Source organism: Ceratotherium simum, chromosome 20, assembly GCF_057802395.1.
Source record: "Ceratotherium simum simum isolate JZ-2026a chromosome 20, ASM5780239v1, whole genome shotgun sequence".
Taxonomy (NCBI): Eukaryota; Metazoa; Chordata; class Mammalia; order Perissodactyla; family Rhinocerotidae; genus Ceratotherium; species Ceratotherium simum.
The window spans coordinates 8,073,797-8,091,702 of record NC_141919.1 but is presented as its reverse complement, the minus strand read 5'-3'; the positions used below and the strand labels follow the sequence as shown (position 1 = coordinate 8,091,702).

Genomic DNA, 17,906 nt, shown 5'->3' with positions numbered 1-17,906 from the left:
TTCACACTACTCTACTCTAGACTTCTCCTTGTTGCGCGATTACTCTACTACCAGTTCTCAAATCTCGGTTCCCAGACCAGCAGCATTAGCATTTCCTGGGAACTTGTTAGAAACGGAAATCCTTGGGCCTCACTCTGGACCTACTCAAGAAGAAACTTTGGCTGTGGGGTGGGGCCCAGCAATTTTGTTTCAACAAGCAGGTGATCTCCAAGGTGAGAACCACTGCTGTACGTAGAGCTCAGTTCTCAGCCTATCACCCCTTTGCTCAACGCCCTTTATTGTCTTCCTGCCAACAAGCACGTGAGCGTGTCATTCTATCCAAGGCCTTCTGCAATTGAGCACCAGCTCATGTGTCTCTGTCCACGTAGGTGTGTTCCATACTGTCATCCTAATGAGTTACCCACTCTTTCCTCTGCTCTCCTGCCTCCTCTCTCTGTTAACGTTGGCTCCTCTGCTAGGAAAGCCCCTCCCCCCCAGTAGAAACCTTATTCATTTTTTAAAGCCCACTTAATAATCAATATTTATCTAAGAAATTCATACTTGTGCCTTTAAAATCAAATAGTACTGAAGGGTTTATAAAGAAAGACAACAGGCCCTCTCCCACTTCACAACCCCAATCCTTCCTATCCCCTCAGTTCCATTCCCCACAGAAACCACTTTAGCCATTTCTATTGTAGTTCTTCTTGTGTTTACCTCTATTTATATAACAAATATGCAAATACTTCTATTTAAAAGTAATTTTAAAATGTTATCTACTGACTTCTTGCCATGGTAGATAAAATTTGAATAGATAAAATTGTAGGTGCATAAAATTTGGTCAACACCCCATTCTCCTCTTCCCTCTTCTCAATCCGTCCTCAGTTAAATCTTGATTCATGCCAAGCTCATCTTGGCATGAATGCTTTCCTGGAATGCTTTCAGATACTGCTCCTCCCCTGCCCCCACAGAGCTCTATCTCTCTCTTAGTGCACTGTCCCCCTGGCCCTTGTATTACAGCCACGTCTGTATGTGTGTGTCTCCCATCCCCACCAGCTTGTAAGAGCCAGGGAAGTCTCACCTGTCTTTTACTTTCTCTGAATCCTCCCAGGGCAAAGCACAGGGCCTGTGATATAGGGCACACTGAGTAGATGTGGCCATTTTCACCATAAAGTAACATATTTGCCTGACCTTTGAAGCTTGGTGGTGCGACAGCAGTACTAGGAAGGAGTCTTCCCTTTCCAATGTGGTTTTCCAACATTATTGTGGGGAATATTAAACTGGAGTCACGAGTCTTGAGACAGACCAGCCTTCTTGGTGACTTCTTCTAAGACCCTGGGAAAGGCACTTGATGGCTTTGCTGCCATTTTTCCATCTATAAAGTGGCAAGAATAATATCTATGGACAGAGTTGTAGTGAGGACCAAATGCAATAGCACAGGTTATCAAATATAAGGTATTGCATTGATTCCTTATGTTTAAAATGAAAAGGCAACCCATTTTCTGGTTGCACATAGGGCTATGAAGAACATTAAAAACAACTTTTAAACAGAAAACTTCATTTTTAGATTACCCAGGGGGTCTTTCTTCCCAGATCAGCCTAAGATTTTTTCAGGGGAAACTGTATGCCCATCATCTGAAATTTGAAGCAAGAAAATTCAAACATTTGGGACCATTTGTCTATTCTTACTTGAACTTTATTCTTACTTCAAGCTTTTTTTTTAAATAATCATTTTATTGAGGTCATATCGGTTTATAACATTGTGTAGTTTCAGGTGTACATGAGGCTTTGAAGGGACTTCAAGCTTTATCTTGATTTGATGGTTGAAAAATAAAATCAACCAAAGGCACGTTTTATATGCCCTTGTCTGGCCCTATCCATTGGAAAAGTGTGAGTTACTGTTCCATCAAAACTAATGAAACCTTAAATGTACAACCAACTCTCAATCACCAAGGTTAGTGGGACTACATGCATACATAATTATATCTTACATTTATACAGTGCTTTTAACTTCTTCAAAGCATTTTTCACTGTATTGCAGTATAAAACAGATGGATTTTTTTTTTTTTGAAATCCACAAACAAGGAAAAAATGAAATCTTAGAATCAATAATTTCAACTTTGTACCGTTCCAAAGCTATTAGAACTAGTAAAATTTTCTAATAGGATTTTCATTGCCCTACTCTCTTCTTGACCCCACTCAACCAAGGCCAGAAATGACTGAAAGATCTGGAGAAATCTCCAGAGGAGAGGAAGCCAAGGACCTGGGCCATCCACAAACTAGATCATTCGCTCCAGGGTAACTGAGAATAATGGACTGTATGTGTGACTATGGCCAGAAAGTCCAGAAAGAGATGAAAAGGCATAGGAAATGATGTGTGAGTAACAGTATTTACATGGCTCTTGTCACTGTCGTTCTCTCAACAAGCATTATTAAGCACCTACTGTACATGCCAGATACTTTCAACAATGAGGATGGATACAGCAATGAACCACCTAGGCAAGACTGCTACTGTCACGGAGATGACCTTCCTGAATGTGCAGAGAGACAACAAACAGGAACATAAACACACAAACAAGATACCTTCAGATAGCATAAGCTCTGTGAAGTCCATAAACAAAGGAATGTGATAGTCAGAGCCTTAGGGAGGGGATGTTATTGTAGATAAGGTGGCAAGGGAAGGCAACTCAGGGTATTTGAGCTGCAGCCTGTGAGAGGAGCCCACCCTGTGTATGTCTGCTAATCAGAAGATGGAATGAGTGAACTCGCCAAGTATGCTAGAGGGAGCGGGGTCCAGACCAGTCATAGGGGTGTCCAGGACAGTCACAGTTCTATAGTTCCTCACTTTGTATCCTTTTGGGGATATTTCTAAAACCTCTCCAGGACCCCTGACTTATTGCCTCTACAATGGAGTTGCTAATGCTGATCATCTTGACAGCTGCTCTGAGGAATAATGGCTTGTTGTGAGGAGCTACATAAATGCTGAACAATGATCACAGTACGTACCTTTCATTCATGTCAGCACTGTGATCAGCAGCTCACACTTGGATGCCTCAGCAAACGTGGAAATCAACACGGCTGCTCCCTGCGCACACCAGCACCATCCTTTAAAACAGAAAAAATAAATGAGCCGCTGGTCCTGATATCCAAAGTGGTTAGCGATCAACTAACTGTCTGGAGAGAAAGCTGGTGTATGAAGCGTAAAATGGGAGAAGCAAGATAACGGCACGGCACATCACAGCCCAGCGCAAAGCAGAAGGTAACTGGTGAACTAACTGGATGCTTGCTGGTGCACACGGCACCCGCCACAGGGTGGTAAGTCTAACCCCATCAGGATGCAGCGCTGCCACCACCAAAAGCCCGGGCAGACGTCAAGTGGGGTGACAAGGAGCCGAATCAGCAGCATCTCTACCAGTAGCCCCCTCTGACCCTCTTGGCCTTGGCAAGCCTCCCCTGGGCAAGGACTGAGCAGGCAGCACCAAGGGGCTCTACTTTGGAAGTGCACCAAGGAAGTGGGGAGGGAGAGAGGGGGGATGAGCACTGCATTTTCTAGAATAAAATATCCCAATGCCGGGAGATACTTCAGTTGTCGTCACGGCTTAGCCTCCCACACAGAGATACGAATCCACCCCCTACCAGTTCCTCTTCCATCCTCCCAAACCCTCCCCTAAATATACCATTAACACCACAAAAAATGAATTCTTTCTTATGGGTCCTACCATCTCTTTGATATAAATATGCACGTGCCTAAACATTCTTTCCTGTCTCCCACCCCGCATGGGCAATCACACTGTGTCACACACACACACACACACAAGCACACACACCTACCACATACCCCAACTCCTTTGTTAAGCAGTGGCTCAGCTATTCTAGAGTGTCTGTGGAGTGTAGGTCACATAGCAGAAAAGTTCAAACCATTGTTGCTTTTTTTCTGAAAAGCAGAAAGGAAGAAAAGACAATAAAAAAGAAAACCCGTATTTTAAGGCTGATAGTAAACACTTTGCTCCACGTTGCTGAGCAGGTCACTTTCCCACTGTGGGACGGGGAGAATCGAGATGATCTCTGAGGTGCTAAGAACCCGCAGTGCAGACTTCATGTTTTGAGGCTTCACTAGGAATGAGGGGGGTTAAAAAGAATATGGCAAGATAATCCTACTCTTCAGGAAATTATGGTTTAAATTGGGTGGGGGAGGATCAAGATCCTCCAAAAAATCTAACTGATTTTAACCAAATGGAGTAACTTTAAAATGTGAAATACACCAGGATATTCTATTTAAAGTACATTGGGGGAGCATGCTGCACCGCACATGGTAAGTGCTCAGCGAATTTCCTCCTGGTAAGTGAGGCATTTCCATCTGCCAGTGTCTCAGCCTGCTCTAACCTGAAGCATTATTTAAGTAGACCATTGGTTCAAGTGTTTTGTTTCCAAAAATAGTCAATGGAGGAATCTAAAGAGAACTGTCCTCAGAAGACGTGGTCATCATCATGGCCAAATGAGTCTGGACTAAGTTGGTTTACTGGCAGGACTGCCTAAAGGGCTTTCCGATCATTTGTTAAGTGCTTTTAATGCCTTGGCAAGAGTGTCAATCAGGTGGGAGATAAAATTATAAGAAGGGAAGGTACCCGCTCAGAGCCTGTGCTTTTAAATTAAGCTAACCCATACTCAACAAAATCCAGTATCAAACCCCAAAGAATATTCCCAATTATTGACTTGGACCCTTCATTTCACTTTGCCTTGTTTTTTTTTTTTCAAGTGTCTGTTTCTGTTTTTACCTGGCATTGACTTTCTTGACTCCCCTTCTCCTCCCAGCTTCTGGCTCTGTGCTCCCCCTTTGGACTTGAGTAATACTGGCTTTCCCGCTTTTCACCTTTGGCACTCCTTTGAAAACAGGTTAGGTTTCTCCTCCAGCTCTTTCTACTTCTGGCTGCTGCTAAGTTTTCACCCTACTCAGCCAACTTTTGATCCCCTAGCTTTGACCCGACTCAGGGCATCTGTGCTGGGCTTGACTCCTCCAGGTGGGAGCATGGGCAAGAGGAAGGAGCAAGCAAAGAGCAAGCAAGGAAACAGGGAGAATCTCTTGCTCAACTTAAACTGTGCAGAGTCTTGAGGCCTTGCTGGTTGTATAATTTCTGCCTCCTTCTTCCTCTGCTATTTTTATTCCCTCCTATCTCTGACTCTTTTCATTTTTAAGTCTCCACCTTCTAACTGGTCGATACTTTTCTAGTATCCCTTTGTAAGACTTAAATAGGAATGAGAGTAAGTGATATCCATTAGCCAAAATAAACCTGATAGCTAGGAGAAATGGCTGAATCTTTAGTGTCTTTACAGCACTTATCAAACGCCATTTAACCATATTCGTTGGCAAACTGCTCTGGCTTCCCAGGGATTCAGCTGGTAGGTAAGTCAATAAATATTTGTCAAATGAATGAGTGACTGCACGCTAGTTGTGTAGCACTGTGTCAGGTACTTTAAATAATACAAAGTTAAGACTTCATCCTTGGCTGAAGAAGGACATCTTCTCATGTCCATTCACAAAAGGACTGTTTTGAAATATCACCGAGGGCCACAACAGGTTCACTATTTCTTCTAGAAAACAAGAATTCATTTTTTTCTTCAGTAATTTTGAGATCATAATGGTTTACAACATTGCGTAATTTCGGTGTGCGTTATCGTTTATCAATTTCTGAATAGACTTCATCATGCTCACCACCTGTAGTCTAAATTTATGTCCATCACCATACACATGTGCCCCTTTACCCACCCCCCAGCCGCCTTCCCCTCTGCTAACCACTAATCTGTTCTCTTTATCCATGTATTTGTTTATCTTCCACATATGAGTGAAATCATGCAGTGTTTGTCTTTCTCTGTCTGGCTTATTTCACTTTGCATCATACCCTCAAGGTCCATCCATATTGTTGCAAATCCGACGCTTTTGTCTTTTTTTATGACTGAGTAGTTTTCCATTGTATATCTATGCCACATCTGCTTTATCTGTTCATCCATAGAAGGGCACTTTGGTTGCTTCCACATCTTGGTTTGTGAATAAGGCTGCAATGAACATAGGGGTGCATACATCTCTTTGGATCGATTTCAAGTTCTTTAGATAAATGCCCAGTAGCGGCATAGCTGGATCGCATGGTATTTCTATTTTTATTATTTTGAGAAATCTCCATACTGTTTTCCATAGTGGCTGCACCAGTTTGCATTCCCACCAGCAGTAAATGAGTGTTCCCTTTTCTCCACATCCTCTCCAACATTTGTTGTTTTCTATCTTGGTAATTATATCCATTCTAACTGGTGTAAGGTGATATCTCATTGTAGTTTTGATCTGCATTTCTCTAATAATTAGTGATGTTGAATATCATTTCATGTGTCTGTTGGCCATCTGTATATCTTCTTTGGAAAAAGGTCTGTTCATATCCTCTGCCCATTTTTTGATCAGGTTGTTTTTTTGTTGTTGAGCTGTATGAGTTCTTTATATATTTTGGAGATCTACCTCCTGTCAGATAAGTGATTTGCAAATATTTTCTCCCAGTTGGTGGGTTGTCTTTTCATTTTGTTCATGGTTTCCTTTGCTTTGCAGAAGCTTTTTAGTTTGATGTATTCCCATTTGCTTACATTTTCTTTTCTTTCCCTTGCCCAAGTAGATATGGTATTCAAAAAGATGCTAGTAAGACCAATGTCAAATAGCGTACTGCCTATATTTTCTTCTAGGATTTTTATGGTTTCAAGTCTTACATTCAAGTCTTTAAACTATTTTGAGTTAATTTTTGTGTATGGTGCAAGATAATGGTCTGCTTTCATTCTTTTGCATGTGCCTGTCCAGTTTTCCCAACACCATTTATAGAAGAGACTTTCCTTTCTCCTTTGTATGTCCATAGATGTGTGGTTTTATTTCTGGGACCTCAGTTCTGTTCTATTGATTTGTGTGTCTGTTTTTGTGCCAGTACCATGCTGTATTGGTTACTATAGCTTTGTAGTATATTTTGAAGTCAGGGATTGTGATACCTCCAGCTTTGTTCTTTTTTCTCAGGATTCCTTTGGCTATTCGGGGTCTTTTGTTGTTCCATATAAATTTTAGGATTCTTTGTTCTATTTCTATGAAGAATGTCACTGGGATTCTGATTGGGATTGCACTGAATCTGTAGATTGCTTTAGGTAGTAAGGATATTTTAACTATGTTGATTCTTCCAACCCAGGTTCATGTGGGCAAAATGGAACATGCACAAAGCCCTGCTTATGGCATAACAGACACACAAGGGCTAATGAACTATCCAAGGTGAACACTGCATTACTACCAGTGGATATTCTACATAACTTCTTTATAAACAGCAAAATGCGTAAAACATAAATGAAGAGAATAAATTGAGCACCCACAGAACCACCACCCATGTTATGTCATAAAACGTTGACATGGCCCCAGAAGCCTCCACTCACCTGTCTGATAATCTTTACTAAATTTTCTTTTTAATTTGACCACCTCCATAAACTCCTCTAAAAAGTTTAGTTTTACCCAGTTTTGAAATCAAAATAAATTAAAAAAGAAAAACAACTGCATGCACATTCAATACTGAATGTGAAAAAGAAAACTAGTTTTTGGGGCTGGCCCAGTGGCACAGGTGGTTGGGTGTGCGTGCTCTGCTGCAACGGCCCGGGGTTCGCTGGTTTGGATCCTGGGCGTGCACCAACTCAATGCTTGGTGGGCTGTGCTGTGGCGGCATCCCATATAAATTGGAGGAAGATGGGCATGGATGTTAGCTCAGGGCCAGTCTTCCTCAGCAAAACAAAAAAAAACAAAACAAAGAGGAGGATTGGCAGATGTCAGCACAGGGCTGATCTCCTCACAAAAAAAAAGAAAACTAGTTTTTTTAAATAAGATATTTTAAAGCATACAATTCCTATTGGTGATCGAGACATTCACTCTTTAGGCCACTTTTATGTTTGCTGACTGCCAGTCACTCTACTCCTAAATACTTCAAAGGCATTCTTCCCAAAGCTGCCTTTGGCCTTATACTAATGCTTTCCTTGACTCAATGGAACTTTGAAGGAGACTGGGTTCATCATGATGAAATGGATGTTGACATTCCACAATCATCACTGTAATTATTCCTAATTTGTACTTTGCTTCAAAAACTCTCTTCTGCTGCCCCCTAAGTCTGTACTCTCAGACTTTACAGCTTTAATTATACCTGACAATAAACTTCTCTCCCCACAAAATATGTTTGATCACAGACTACATCCATCATTATCTTCAAATATCCTATTTTTTTAAATCCCACTTATATCAGGCTCCCAAAGAGTTATCTTAGCAATGGTGTTTTTAACTATTTCTCTAATTACTGTTTGTAATTATTGCAAATCAAAGTTGTACAAATGATTGGATGCTGGTTGAATCATCTATCAAACTGGGGTGAAATGGTCCTTTAAACTACTGTACTGAACAAATCTACGAGTGAAAACTGAAATGGAACTTGGGCAACTTGGTCTCCATAGAGAAGCCAATCAGATGCTGTAAGGTTAACAAGGTACTTTGTTAATCCTGCTAATCCATTTCTTACAAATTAATTATCTATTGTCAGTTTCCATGAAGAAGAGGACTTCTTGTGGGTCCTAGTGAGATAGGATTTGGGAAGGCAGAGAGCAGCAGGGAAAGCTCCTGGTGATAGGATCCATTGGAGCAAAGGACAGAAGACAAAAAGGAGAAGGCTGTATTCATGAGAAGTGATCTGGACCATAAGTGCTATAATTAGAAGTTTACAACATTGCCACACTGCTTTGTGAAACATAATATTTTTGTTGATTAATTATTTTCTTTGATTCAGGTTTCATATTTTTCATGATGTAATAAACAGTGAGATCTAGTCTCATTTTTCTGTGTATTTGGATACAGTGAGTAGAATGCCCTGGCTGAGTCAATAGTTTCATGCAGGGGAGACTTGAGAAACAAGATTGGCAAGGAAGGTTAGGTCAGATTAGGAAAATCCTTAAAATGCTTATATTGGACTTTATCCTTCAGCAGTCATTTAATGTCTCTCTCTTTTTTTTAAACAGGGAGCACCATGAGGAAAACAGAGTTTTTGATGGTTTCTAAGAGGATAAAGGCCATACACAGGGAGATTAGGTAAAATGATATAGCAATAACTCAGACATTAAGAAAAAAGGTTAGACTAGGGTGGTGATGGTGGCAATGGATTGGAAAGGAAGGAAGGATGGTTGCAGCATTATACGGGGAGAATTCGGATTCTTTCCCTTTGTCTTTTCAGCTACTTGGGTTTAATACTATTCAGTCTTCCTGATTCATTTCCATCCCATTTATATTTTCCTTCTTCCCTTGATAATCTACTTTTTCTTTCCCATTTTTCCCTCTCTTTCCTTTGACTGCATTAAAAAAAAATTCTCTTATTACTTTCCTATATAGGATGGTGACTGAATGAGTCAGGCAGATATCAAATGGGAGATGTGGTTGGAAAATAACCATAAGATTTACTAACTGATTAGAATATGTTGCTCCTTTAAAAAAATTTTTTTAAACTTTTATCTTCAGTTAGAAAGAAGGAAAGAAAAGAGAAGAAAGGTGATGAGGGAAAAAAAGAGTGGAATAGGAAAGGGAGAGACAGAGACTTTCATTCATTCACTCATTCAAGAAGTGCTGTGTTTCCAGAGAAAGAGACAGAGCCAAAGAGACAGGGAAAATGCCACACAATAATTTGTGTTATTGTAATTTTATTATATTTTTCCCCTTCTAACACAGTTGGGTAAGGTATAGATGCCAGGCTGGCAGGCTAAAGACTAAGATGAGATGGGCAGTCTCCTTCCCTCCCTTATTGTCATGTTGTTTCTCATATCAAAAGGTGGAGTCTACAGCCCTCCCCCTAGGTGTAACTGGCTCAACCAATAGGATGCTGTGGAAGTAACTTTCTGGGACTTCTGAGGCTAGGCTGTAAGAATCCTGGGTCTTTTGGAACATTTCCTCTTAGGATGCTTTCTTTTGTAACCCAGCCGCCACTCTGAGAGAAGCCCAAGTCACATGGAGAGGCCACATGTAGGCCCTCCAGTTGGCAGCCCCAAGTAAGATAATAGCCAGCATCCCCTGCCATCTTAGGAGTGAACCATCTTGACGTCCACCCCAATTGGGCCTATAGATGATTGCAGTCCCAGCTGACATCTGACTGCACTTTCTAGGAGACCCCAAGCAAGAACTGCCCAGCCAACCGCAGCCAATCCACAGAACAGTAACAGACAAGAATAAATTACTGTCTTACGGTACTATACTTTTGTGTGGCTTGTTATGTAACAACAGATAACTTCTTTCATCCTTACATGAGACGTAAAGAATAGTTTATCAAATGCTTGAGAGATTCATATGCCACTCAGAATGCATGTATATTTTTCACATACTTTTTTTCTTTTAAAGATCACTTTATTACTCATAAGCCTTGAAACTGCAATCTGAATTGACCTTGATCAGAAATCCTAGGAAATGTTCAAGCAAATATTTTAAGCACTATCATATTTTGAGTACTGGTTCAGGATAAAATGATATCAATGTGAAAAAAATAATTGATGTGTAATCAGAAGATGGAGTTTAAATCCTAGTTCTGTCATTTGTCACTGTGTGACCTAGGGCAAATTATTTAACATCTCTGATTCCTAGTTTCCAATGCTATAATGTATTTGAAAGTATTTAGTGATGCTGACAAAACATATTCAATAAACTTCCATTTCTTTCTTTCCTATGAAAATCCTGCGCTCATAAGTGCAACCATGTCGAAGCTTATCTTACTGCTTCCTAAAACTGAATATTTTTATTATTTATCAAATATTTCCCTTGATAAATATTTCATAAGCTTTCCTAGTGTTGGCTTTACTAGTGTGATCTACCTCACTTTTCCTGTGGAATAGCTTAAAAGATTTTGGGGACTCATTCTGTTGCTAGATTTTCACAAAGGCACTTTTGTGACAACTTTCTTTGCTTTTCACGGACATGACCGTGTTTCATATCTTGAATGTGGTTCCCTACTCTAGTGCAAATTTTAATAAGTGCATAACAAATAAGAATTTTAAATCAGCCCATACATTTATGTATTTAAAGAGTCATACTGATATAATTCATAATATTACCCATTTGCTTTGATTTGAGATGCCAAGTGATTGAAAAATTTTAAATTGAAATAAATAGAAGCAAATTACCTTGCTTATTTGAATTTACCATTTTGCATAATTAGGGTGAACTAATTTAATCTGAAGTTATCCCTTTAAATACCTGATGTCTGCTGAGATACTCAAGGCCACATGATTAGTGGAGTCATCCTGAACATCACTCTGTCTCATAGGGTTGGAAAGTACAAGTGCACCTTATGAAGCTTGGAGATAGATCTTGCAAGCTTGATCTTTTCTCCATTAGTATTGTTTTTCTGTTTTGTTCCCCTCACCTCACTCTAGGCTGCTTTATGTTTTCCAGAGGGACACACATTGCATTTGGAGATGGTCCTCCTTTTGCAACTCTGTTCTGATTGTATGTTACGTTTACTCAGTCTTGAGCTCACACCTCAGTTCTGCAAAGGAAAGGCTGGTTATTCATCTGGTGACTTATGGTTGGAATCCCCAAGACAATGCTCTTTATGGGGACTCAGGTTCCTTCAGCAAGTACCGCTTTTTGATGATGCATTTTAATGAGCCTTTTAAAAATTTGGACACGAGACTACCAGCTACAGTATCTGGAACCCATAATTTTAAAACAGTGTTTTTCAAGCTGCAGGTCCTGACCCGTGAGTAGATTATGAAATAATTCTAGGTGTTGTGACAAGCACTTAAAAAAAATGAAACAAAACAGAATAGATAATATTAGTGTGCTTTACAAGTAATAAGGGGAAGAAAAGTTTCATAAAACTTTTGTATTAGTTTTGTGCATGTGTTTGTATACTGGTTTATATAAAAATTATTTCATCTATTTTTTGAGTTGCTGTCAAGAGTTTGAAAGCCATGGCCTTGGATTTAAAGCTATCTGAAACAGTTTTATAATATAGCAGTTTGAAATGAAGTCCCAACAATATATTTAAAATATAAAAGTATAGATACCTTTTAGTTACATATTTTAAGGAGAGTGGAAAGTTACTTTTCCAGAGAAGCCTAGCCCTGGGATGACTGGGCATTTTCCAAAGGGCCAGGAACCAGTTATCCCAATAAATGGTAGGAGCCTAAATGCTCTTTCCCTGGGAGGCTCCGAGGTAACAGGTTCCTCATCTCATCTGTGATCTTGTTGCCCTGCTGCAGTGGCTGTTGGAAGTACTGTGTCTTCCCTAACCACATCCGAAGGACCCAGTTTTCCCAAGGTCTCAGGCTGCCAGAAAGATGGCACCGCACTTCTCCCCCATTCCTGGGACCTGCACCTGGCTTGGAGAGATGGAAAACTCCAGCCTTTAAATCCCCTTTTTACTAGAGAACCACCCTTTTCCTTCCCACTGGGTCCTGGGAAGATGAGAGGCAGCAGTAAAGGTTACTTCTGTTTTATCCACACCAGGGGAGTCTGTATTTCTGTGTGAAGGTCTACTCATGTAGAAAGTACCATCCCTGGAATTAGAAAATTAATCCTAATAAGAGTAATGGAGGGTCCTCCTTTCAATATGATAATGAGACTTGGAGAGAGATGGCACATCTTTCTGCAGCTGATGGATGCCCCTTTTAGAGGATCTATAACATCCTCCCCAGGTCTTCACTCAGCTGGGCTAACACAATTCAGAACCAAAAGAATCCTCAGGGCAGGAAGGGACCACTTACGTTTCTGACTCTTGTCCACTTTACGTTTCCCAACTTCTCACTTTGCAAGCTACTCTCTCTCCATTAAAATGGCTGCCTACTAAACTCATTAGTGGAATCTGCCATATTGTGTCACTTAACTTTTTCCATCTGCTTATGGATTTTAATTTTTTTTTCCATAGAAAGCCCTGACCTAAATCCTTTACTCTTCTTTTATAATGCTTTTGACATTGCTACTGCTGAAAATCAATCATACTCCTTCATCATTGCCCCTCCCTCTAATCTCCATCAACATTTTCCTGTTATCCAGGTTTTTTAATAAACACTCAAGAGGTAGTCAAAAAGATGGACCAAATCTTTACATGGAACTTTTTTGTTTCCCATGAGACATGTTCAATATGAGCTTTCAGATGAATTAACAAAACAATGTAGATAAATTTGTTACCAGCATTAGAATCTCATTTAAAAATACTTTCTACAGCTCAAACCATGGCATAAGGCAGATTCCTATTTAAGAGAAAGGGGATCATTACATGTTGTCTTGAAGACCCTGAGATTTCCCTTAACAGCAGTGCTATGGGATGATATGAGGCACAATCTCGGTCACCCCCAAGAGTTAATTTAAACGGAGAAAGTGAGATGGTCTCACAAAGCACTGGAATTGATTTTGCCCTGAGCCTCTCCTGGGTTTTAAATTCTGATAATCACGGAATATAGAGAAGGAAGAAACTTGGTGTTCATTCTCACTGCCTCATTTTACAAACCACGAAATTGAGGCTCAGAGGCACAAAGTCATTAAGATAATTCAGTTATTTAGTTGGTTACTTGGACTAGGGTGGTTTCAAAAAGGATGCAGAAAAGTAGAAGTATTTGAGATGTAATAATCAGCACTGACTGACTGGTTGGTGGTGGGATGAGAGATTGCGTACCGAGCGAGAGGGAAGATTCAAAGATGTTGTTTGAGTCTTTAGCTTTAACATCCAGGCAAATGGGAGGCATTCATTTTGAAGGAGGACATACGAGGAAAAGTATCTGAAGAGAAAGATTGTGAGTTCGGTCTGGGAGTGTTGAATTTTGGGCGCCTTGTAAAATCCAAGACAATGTGCTACAATTGAATGTACAGAGGACGAAAACCACGAGATTACTGAATTATCAAAGTTTAGTAAAGAGAGTGTTTCCAAGAGGAAGTTGTCATCATCCACAGCCACTGTGAGGCCAAGCGATACAAAGATGAAAAGCTGTCCATTAAGCTTAGCTGTAAGGAAATCATCGTTGACCTTGGCAACTCCTAAAAGAAAACATAGGGAAAGAGCTCCATGACAACAGTCTTGGCAATGGTTTTTTGGATATGACACCAAAAGCACAGGCAACAAAAGCAAAAATAAACAATTGAGATTGCATCAAACTAAAACACTTCTGGACAGCAAAGGTAACAAGCAACAGAGTGAAAAGGCAACTTATGGAATGGGAGAAAATATTTGCAAATTATAAAATAATATAAGGGGTAAATATCCAAAATATATAAGGAAGTCACACAACTCAATAGCAAAAGAGTAAACAACCAGATTAAAAAAATGGGCAGAGGGGGGCCGGCCCAGTGGCGTAGTGGTTAAGTTCACGTGCTCTGCTTCTACAGCCCAGGGTTCACAGGTTCAGAACCCAGCACAGACCGACACACCGCTTGTCAATAGCGGTATCCTATATAAAGCAGAGGAAGATGGGCACAGATGTTAGCCCAGGGCCAATCTTCCTCAGCAAAAAGAGGAGGATTGGCAACAGATGTTAGCTCAGGGCTAACCTTCCTCACCAAAGAAAAATGAGCAAAGGACCTGAGTTGACATTTCTCAAAAGATACTATACAAATGGTCAACAAGTTTATGAAAATGTGCTCAACATCACTAATCCTCAGAGAAACGCAAATCAAAACCACAATGAGGTATCCCTTCACACTTGTTAGAGAAGGGTGATTATCAAAAAAGACCAAAGACAACAAGCGTTGGTGAGGATGTGGAGAAAACAGAACCCTTCTACACTGTTGACGGGAACGTAAATTAGCAGAGCCATCTGGAAGACCCTATGAAGGTTCTTCAAAAAACTAAAAACAAAACTACCTCATTATCCAGCAATTCCACTTCTAGGTATATATCCAAAGGAAATGAAATAAGGATCTCAAAGAGATGTCTGCACTCTCATGTTCATTGCAGCATTATTCACAATAGCCAAGATATATAAACACTCTATGTGTCCGCTGACGGATGAATGATTAGAGAAGATGTGGTATATATACATACAATGGAATATTATTCAGCCAAAAAAAAAAGACGGAAATCCTGACATCTGCCCCAAATTGGATAAACCTTGAGGGCATTACGCTAAGTGAAATAAGCCAGAAGCAGAATGACATATACTGTGGGATCTCAGCGGAATATAAAACAGTCAAATTCATAGAAACAGAGAGTAGAATGCTGATTTCCAGGGACTGGAGAGATGGAAAATGGGGAGATGTTGGTCAAGGGATACAAAGTTCAATTATGCAAGATGAATAAGTTATGGAGATCTAATGTACAGCAATGTGACTATAGTTAACAATACTGTATTGTATTCTTGAAATTTGCCAAGAGGATAGATCTTAAGTGTTCTCACCACAAAGAAAAAAAGGTAACTACATTACGTGATAAATATGTTAATTAGCTTGACTGTGGAAATTAACTCACAATATATACATATAGCAAAACATCAAGTTGTATACCTTAAATATATACAATTTTTATTTGTCATTATATATCAAGAAAGAAGGAGAAAATGCACAAAAGCCGTGAACAGACACCTTACTAAGGATATATAGATGGCATATGAACAAATGAAAAGATATTTAACATCACTAGCCATTAAGGAAATGCAAATTAAGACCATGAGAGATATCACTATACATCCATTACAACCACAAATACAAAAAATAGTGACAATACCAAGTACTAGGAAGGACGGGAAGTAACTGGATTTCTCATACACTGCTGGTGGAAATGCAAAATGGTACTGCCACTCTGGAAAATAGTTTGGCAGTTTCTTGAAGAACAAAACATATACTTACCATACAACCCCAGTAACACTCCTGGGCATTTATCCCAGAGAAATAATAATTTATGTTCACACAAAAACCTGAACATGAACGTTCACAGCAGCTTTATTTATAATAGCCCAAGACAAGAACAACCAAGAAGTCCTTCAACAGATGAATGGCTAAACAACCTACGATACATTCACACAGTGGAACACTCTATAGTAATAAAATAAATAAATGATTGATACACACTACAACTTGGATTGATCTCAATCTCACATCAAATATTCCATGATTCCATTTGTATAATGTTCCCGAAATGGCAAGATTATAGAGATGAAGAGCAGATTAGTAGTGGGCAGGATTAGGGAAGGTGTGGGAGAGGGACAGGTATGATTATAAAGAGGCAGCACAAGAGAAACCTTTGTGGTGATAGAATAGTTCTGTATCTTGATTGTGATGGTGCTTACACGAATCTCTACATGTGATAAAATGGCACACAGCTATTCACACATGTGGTACCAGTGTCTGTTTACTGGTGTTGAGACTATATTATGGTTATGTAAGACATACTCATTGGGGGAAATTTTTGAAGAATACAACTGTGCTAATTCCTGTGAATCTACAATTCTGTCATATAAAAAGTTTTTTATAAAAGTATATGTAAAAGCCAAAAACAATCTGAAAACATTTCTTTCTTAAAAAGGCAAGCCAGAAATGGAGAAAACAAGTTTGCAAAACATGTATTTGATACAGGTCTGAACTTCAACTCAACAATAAGACCAAAAAAACAAACTAAACTCAACAAAAAATGGGCTAAAGACTTGATCAGACACTTCATTGAAGGAGATTATAAATGGTTAAAAAAAAAGCATATGAAAAGAAGTTCGAGACTGTTAGTCACCAGGGAAATGTAAATTAAAACTCAATAAGATAGAAGATACCAACTAAAATGGTTAAAAATAGGTAAGAGTTACCAAAGCATCTGTTGGTAACCAAAGAGCAATGAGAATTCTCAGGCATTGCTCATGGGCATGAAACACAGTAGAGGCAGCTTGGACACATTTGGCAGCTTCTCATACAATTACATATAAACTTACCAGAAGACCCAGCAAACCCTCTCCTAGGTATTGACACAAGAGAAATGAAAACATGTCGACACAAAGACTTGTATGTGAATGTTCTCAGCTGCTTTATTCATGACCATCCCAACCGGAACAAACCCATGTGTCCATCAACTGAAAGATAACACACTGTGGTTTATGCACACAAAGGAACACTACTCAGGACAGAAGGAATAAAGTAGTGATACAGACACATGCACTAGTCTCAAAAGCATTCTGCTGAGTGAAAGAAGCCAGACAAGAGAGAATATACATTATGATCCCATTGACATGCAAGTCAAGAAAAGGCAAAACTACCGCAATGGAAAGCAGACCAGTGATTGCTCTGAGGAGTCTGAGAGGTAGGGATGGAGGGAGGAGACTCACTGCAAAGGACAGAAGGATCTTTCTGGGATGATGGAAATATTCCAAATCATGATTTTGATGATGGTCATCTACTTTTCATTCTTGAAAACTCACTCATTTATACACCGAAAAGTGCTGAGTTTTATTTTCTGTTAAATACACCTCAACAAAAGTGATTAACAGTTAAAAAAGAAAAAACAGAATTTGCAGTCTAAAGGGAGTCACATGGTAAGGTCTGCTCACCACGGAGACGAGGTGGCTGTAGCTCTCCAGCATCGTCACATCTCTGTACAGGGTCCTCTGTGCAGAGTCCACCTGCCGCCACTCCTCCCGGTGAACTCCACAGTCACGTCCTTGAACGACACTGACACCCGTAACAGCACATTTCTAATCAACTTGAGGGTCCAGAGTCAGTGACATGGAGGGAGAATACCTTTGGAAACTATGTCTTACTATGTTTACTGTTCAGAATTTAAAACAAAATGCTATAAAGGATGACTATCACGGGGCCCTAATTCTGTCTTATGCTTTGAGGAGACGTACGTCATTAGTAAAAAAAAAATTATTCTCATGCCGATTTATTTATTTCTATTTTATACACATATATTGTTACTTAATATAAGGAGGAACGTTAATGCCTT

The 17,906-nt window shown here is 39.7% G+C and overlaps 1 protein-coding gene across 21 annotated transcripts in view; it reads right to left on the bottom strand.

Annotated features, from left to right (window-relative positions):
• The window catches only part of LOC147914349 (uncharacterized), a 65,915-nt gene that overhangs the window by 39,819 nt on the left and 8,190 nt on the right, over positions 1-17,906 (bottom strand). For 9 of the 21 annotated variants that reach the window (XR_015555360.1, XR_015555361.1, XR_015555363.1 and 6 more), the window contains one exon: positions 2,983-3,081. Coding sequence is in view for 11 of the 21 variants with exons in the window: in XM_087444415.1 (XP_087300541.1) it covers positions 2,983-2,993 (11 nt within the window). In the remaining 10 variants the exon portion in view is untranslated. The other 12 variants (XR_015555354.1, XR_015555355.1, XR_015555356.1 and 9 more) reach the window with 4 other exon arrangements.